Source organism: Hypomesus transpacificus, chromosome 22 (genome assembly GCF_021917145.1).
Source record: "Hypomesus transpacificus isolate Combined female chromosome 22, fHypTra1, whole genome shotgun sequence".
In the NCBI taxonomy this organism is placed as follows: domain Eukaryota; kingdom Metazoa; phylum Chordata; class Actinopteri; order Osmeriformes; family Osmeridae; genus Hypomesus; species Hypomesus transpacificus.
The window spans coordinates 12,228,424-12,234,498 of NC_061081.1; the positions used below are offsets into that span (position 1 = coordinate 12,228,424).

The following is a 6,075-nucleotide window of genomic DNA, read 5'->3' on the forward strand; positions in this document are numbered from 1 at the left end:
CCCTTTTTTTTTTTTTTTATTCGCATCCAAGTGAAACAACCGCTCATTGGCATAATTACAGAACACAGTAATGCTGCAAAGCTTTTTTACAAAACAGTGTTACAGTTTTAAAATTCAAGTTTTTTCTTGTAATTTCCGCGTAGCCTACTAAAGCAACATAGAAAAAACTTGGATTGCCCTCAGCTGGAATATTGCTTCCGTTCGCGAGTCTTTCTTCGCGCTCATCTGTTAGGCTACATGAATTGCAGTATGACGTTTCCTCATCACGTCCTTTGGTTTGAAGGCGCACTGTCTAGATCCTGAGTGGAGCACTGTATAGATCTACACCAACCGCACAGTGAGGCCTAGAACTGTACTGTCACTGCACAGAATGACATTTCCTATGGTAAACACATGCGTGATTAAAATACAGACACAGAATTTCACAAAATGCTAATGTCAATCAACAGTAACAGGCCCTTTGATTTAGCAGAATAAATACAAGTTTGGGGAGTGAACATCCAGGAGACCACACTGGTGAAACATCCGTCACAGTCAAACACTTGTGCAACACTTCTTCAAGTGTTCAAGCCCTGGTATGCATACAGACACACAGGCTAGCAGACGGGATACGTTCCTATTCAGTCAATCAACAAACCTAAAGAAGTAGAAACACAAACAGGCAGGTGACCTGGTCCAGCAGAGAGCTGCAGCAGTTTGGGGGCAGTTACTTCTGCATAGTTAAGAGCTTGGGTTGCTTTCGGAGGTGGAGAAGGGTGCATGGAGAGGGGGGCTAGGAGAGGGGGGCTGGGAGAGGGGGGCTAGGAGAGGGGGGCTGGGAGAGGGGGGCTGGGAGAGGGGGGCTGGGAGAGGGGGGCTGGGAGAGGGAGGCTGGGAGAGGGAGGCTGGGAGAAGGGGGCTAGGCATTATGGGATATTGTTCCCATATTGGTTATTATTAAAATCCACAAATACAATTTAAAGAATTTTTCTAATGAACCTCAGCGAGACATGACAACCCTAACCATGGGAGCAGGAGCGGGCTGTACTCTGAAGCACAGTACAGCGCACACACACACACACAGGCAGCGTGTGTGTGGGGGTGTTACGGTTCAGTGCGTGGTTTAGATGGGCTTGTAAAGCAGCGACGTGACGTATTTCTTCTTGTATCTGTGAGTCGCACTGAGAACCATCACTCCATCCTGGAGAAGAGAGAGAGGGGAAGGAAGGTAGAGAGAGACAGGGAGGGGGAGGAAGGTAGAGAGAGACAAGGAGGGAGGAGAGAGAGAGGGGAAGGAAGGTAGAGAGAGACAGGGAGGGAGGAGAGAGAGAGAGGGGAAGGAAGGTAGAGAGAGGGAGGGAGGAGAGAGAGAGAGAGGGGAAGGAAGGTAGAGAGAGAGAGGGAGGGGAAGGAAGGTAGAGAGAGACAGGGAGGGGAAGGAAGGTAGAGAGAGACAGGGAGGGAGGGAGGAGAGAGAGGGGAAGGAAGGTAGAGAGAGAGAGGAAGGGGAGAGAGAGAGGAAGGGGAGAGAGAGAGAGAGAGAGAGAGAGAGAGAGAGAGAGAGAGAGAGAGAGAGAGAGAGAGAGAGAGAGAGGAAGGAAGGTAGAGAGAGAGAGGGAGGGAGGGAGGGAGGGGAAGGAAGGTAGAGAGAGGGGAAGGAAGGTAGAGAGAGAGAGAGGGAGGGGAAGGAAGGTAGAGAGAGACAGGGAGGGAGGAGGAGGGAGGAGAGAGAGAGGGAGGAGAGAGTCAGAGAGACAAAGGAGACATGACAAAAGAGAGAGTGATTGTGTGTGTGTGTGTGTGTGCCTACCTTGATAGAGAGAGCATACAGGTGGTTGAGCATCACATGGTTTGGTTCAGGCAGAAGAGCAGGATCACACTGGAGACACAGAGGAAGGACACATGTTACACAGGAGGGAGGGAGGGGTAGAGAGAGTCAGAGAGAGGAAGGACACATGTTACACAGGAGGGAGGGAGGGGTAGAGAGAGTCAGAGAGAGGAAGGACACATGTTATACAGGAGGGAGGGAGGGGTAGAGAGAGTCAGAGAGAGGAAGGACACATGTTACACAGGAGGGAGGGAGGGGTAGAGAGAGTCAGAGAGAGGAAGGACACATGTTACACAGGAGGGAGGGAGGGGTAGAGAGAGTCAGAGAGAGGAAGGAGGGATGAATAGAGACTGACCGATATGTTGGTGTCCTTGTTGAGGATGACCTGCAGCAGGTGCGGGGGGAGGATGGGGGGGGCCTTGAAGCGCTCCTCAGGTTTGAACATGTACTGTTCCTGTCCGTATAGACCTGGGGGGGAGCTGGAGAGATCTGAGGCACGCACACACACAGACACACACACACATAGAAAAAGCCAGTCAGACATACACACGTTTTACTACCCGCCAGCAGGTCTAGACCATCAACCTTCAGTGCCCACGTCCTCGGCCATACCTGTTTCAGAACATTCCAGAGAGTCCACTTGCAGAGCATCAAACACTTCAAAGTCAGACTTCTTCACCTGGATCAGATTGTTTATGGTTCCCAGCTGACTGGTCACCACAGGCTGGAGAGAAGAGGAAGGAGAGAGGGGGGGGGGATGGTTAGGGAGAGAGGGAAGGAGAAATCAAATCAAATCAAATTTATTTGTATAGCCCTTTTTACACGCAAGCATGTCACAGAGGGCTTCACATGCGCCCATAGAACTGCCCCTCAACCAACCTAAACCCTCAAGGAAGACAAGGAAAAACTCCCAGAAAAACTCCCACCGGGAGAAAAAATGGAAGAAACCTTGGGAGGAGCAATTCAGAGAGGGATCCCCTCCTCCAGAGACGGTTGGTAAAGGTACAGGGAGCGTGCGAGAAAGACGAAGAAAGAGAAGAAGGTTCATACAGCCTGCAGGTCTAAAACATGAGCACCATGTTTCCAGCCTGCGACTCGGCTGATCCTCCCCAGGATGAGTCCAGGACGCTGGGCCCCCGTGAGTGGCAGCAGGGCTCACCTCTGACGGGTCGTGGATCCACTGGCCGTCCACAAAGAACTTGTACTGGTGCTCTCCCTCCGGAAGGTCCAGGATCGCCACAAAGTCGTTATGGCTACAGACAGACAGACACACAGACAGACAGGAAGGACAACAGCAGAATCAGGTGTGTTGGCGCAGGGAAACATCTCGAACATGCAGGACAGGGGGTCCCTGAGGACCAGGCTTGAAGGCCCCTGAGCTGGAGGGGTCATCGGCCTGTACCTCTTGTTGAGGGGGATCTTGGTGTTCCAGCTGTTGAAGGACCCCGCGATGTAGACCTCCTTCCCCCCCCCCCGCCCAGCGGATCACCGTGGGCCGGGCTTGCGGGCTGGTCTTCACCAGGTCGTCCAGGTCCGGGGTGAACTCCTTCTCTCCCAGTGTCTGAGGGCAGGTCAGAGGGCAGGTCAGAGCACATGCCGAAGACTATTGAGATCCCCCCGACCTCCACCAGGGTGACACACGCCAAAGACTATTGAGATCCCCCCGACCTCCACCAGGGTGACACACGCCAAAGACTATTGAGATCTCCCCACCTCCACCAGGGTGACACACGCCAAAGACTATTGAGATCCCCCCCACCTCCACTACGGGGGGCCAGAGGGGGCTGGGAATCTGTACATTTCGTTCCCGACCCTAATCTTTTCTACGCCGCTTCAGATAAAAGCTAAATGGATCAATTGTACGTGGGTTGTTTCAACCACCCTCCAATGTTATCTGGAGCACCTTATTTTCATAACGGAGCAGGTTAATCAGGTTTGAGTCCACTGGGGAAGGAGGGTAAACTAGGACTAGGAGGACGGAGCAGCTCTTCAGGGGCTGGGGAGGACAACCTGGGGTGGACAGCCTGGGTAGGACAACCTGGGGTGGACAGCCTGGGGAGGACAACCTGGGGAGGACAGCCTGGGGAGGACAGCCTGGGGAGGACAGCCTGGGGAGGACAACCTGGGGTGGACAGCCTGGGGAGGACAGCCTGGGGAGGACAGCCTGGGGAGGACAACCTGGGGTGGACAGCCTGGGGAGGACAGCCTGGGGTGGACAACCTGGGGAGGACAACCTGGGGAGGACAACCTGGGGAGGACAGCCTGGGGAGGACAACCTGGGGTGGACAGCCTGGGGAGGACAGCCTGGGGAGGACAACCTGGGGTGGACAGCCTGGGGAGGACAGCCTGGGGAGGACAGCCTGGGGAGGACAGCCTGGGGAGGACAACCTGGGGAGGACAACCTGGGGAGGACAACCTGGGGTGGACAGCCTGGGGTGGACAACCTGGGGTCTACCAACCTTAGACTCGGGCCCGTGTGTGTTGAAGATGTTGGGGTCGTCGGTGCTGTCCACCAGCTTGCTGGGCTCGTGGTCCTTGTGACTGCCTCCACTGTCTGAGCGATGGGGTTTGGAGCCATGACGATCGCCCGACATACGGTCGCTGGTGTTACCCATGTTGCCTCACTCTAGTGTCCAACCTGGGCCACACCAAGCTGACAGGAACCACAACTGCAAGGTCAGGGTAAAGGGTGATTATTTTGTGGAGGAAATAAGAACTTTCCCCACAGACGATCTGACGAGATCTGGGCTGTCTCGTTCGAGATGGGTCTTGGCATTTGGAATCTGTCGACCACCAAGATTCTGAAGCACACTCGCAAAATATGATGACATTAACTTTAACCTCAGAGACTAGGTTGATAATTTCATGCAGATCCCTGCCCTGCATGTTTTGTTTCCCCGGACCAGGGTTGAGAAAGGCTGATATAGACCTTCATTACCAGGCCATTACACAACAGAGAAACGTTCATTTAAGTTTTGAGTGTGACATATGATGAACTATTGTTATTTCGGATCAAGCTGGAAGAAGTACAACAGCAGAGACGCATTATCAGGACGCTAGCCTGCATCAAGAATAGCCTTAAATTTGTCCGTGCTTTAATGTAGAGTTAGCCACAACCACTATTAACAGAACAGTTAGCTAACTAGCTAGTGTGATTAAAGTTCACAGCTTGCATTGCGATCTGCTTCCACTGGCTTACCTTTGATACATTTACCACACAGAAAGTACCAACGCCCACACGACGGTCAATTAATGCGACGTAGATTTCTGACTAGCTACGAACTGTAACAATCAATTCCTTGGATGTGCCAACAGTGATGCAGCAATCTAGCAAAAAGTAACGTAATATATACTCGTAGATAACGACTGAGGTTCTGTACCACGCTTTTAAGGCTAGCCTACATGTCTGTCCTTAGTGTACTCTCTCCGCTTCACGTACTCGAGTGCCGTTGCCCTGGCCAATTTAGTAGTGCTGGGAATATTTTTAGACAGCTCTCGAGCTATACTTGGGAGTGTTGAATTCCAGCGGGTGACATTTACGATGAACATAATAAATTGCGTTCTAACCTCAACCGTTTCAAAATTACAACTACTCACCACCTAAAATGATGTCTTGTTTATCTTTAAATCAGAGTCCTTCTAGTCAACTTTGTCAACATCGACATTTTTCCTCTGTTCTAATCGCCAACTACGGATCCCCTGTTAGGACATTTCATTTGCGCATTGTGAAATCCGAAAAGTTCACGGTCAACTTTTTTAAAGGAACTACGTCAAATGTTCATACAGCATTATGACAAATGTTACCAATTTATTTCAACGAGCAAGTTAAATAAAATAAAGATGATTTATTTCTTACAAAACATATTGTATGTGAATTAGATGTGGAGCCGTTGTCGACTTAATGGTCCAAGGTTTATTTCACTTTGATAAACCAACATCAGTTTCCATCTCCAAGCTGGTCATCCTTTGAGTGATTTAAACATAAACGTACACACGTGAATCATTCATTCCTTAACACCACACATTAAACCGTCTCATCAACAAACCAACCATAGACTACATCCGTTACAAACGATCGAGGAAGATTATGTCTGTGAAAGTGCAGGCCAATGATGTAAACATGAACGACTATAGAGCATCATCAATATAGCCTAAATTACCCTATATTTAGTTACATGTTTATAGGGCCTACAGAAAACTATTGTAAGAGCCCCGGGTAAAGGTAATCCTGTAATAAAATACAAATGTAGTCCTGTTGATGGTTTCGT

General features: G+C 50.6%; 1 protein-coding gene across 1 annotated transcript; it reads right to left on the minus strand.

Moving 5' to 3' along the window:
- Positions 1–5,520, minus strand: prkab2 (protein kinase, AMP-activated, beta 2 non-catalytic subunit). The gene is given in 9 exon segments (XM_047044726.1): positions 1–1,180; positions 1,790–1,858; positions 2,163–2,296; positions 2,420–2,531; positions 2,967–3,060; positions 3,210–3,280; positions 3,282–3,368; positions 4,267–4,476; positions 5,405–5,520. Coding segments are annotated over 8 exon segments (801 nt in total). The 5' UTR covers positions 4,423–4,476; positions 5,405–5,520; the 3' UTR covers positions 1–1,102.
- Positions 5,521–6,075: the final 555 nt, after the last annotated feature.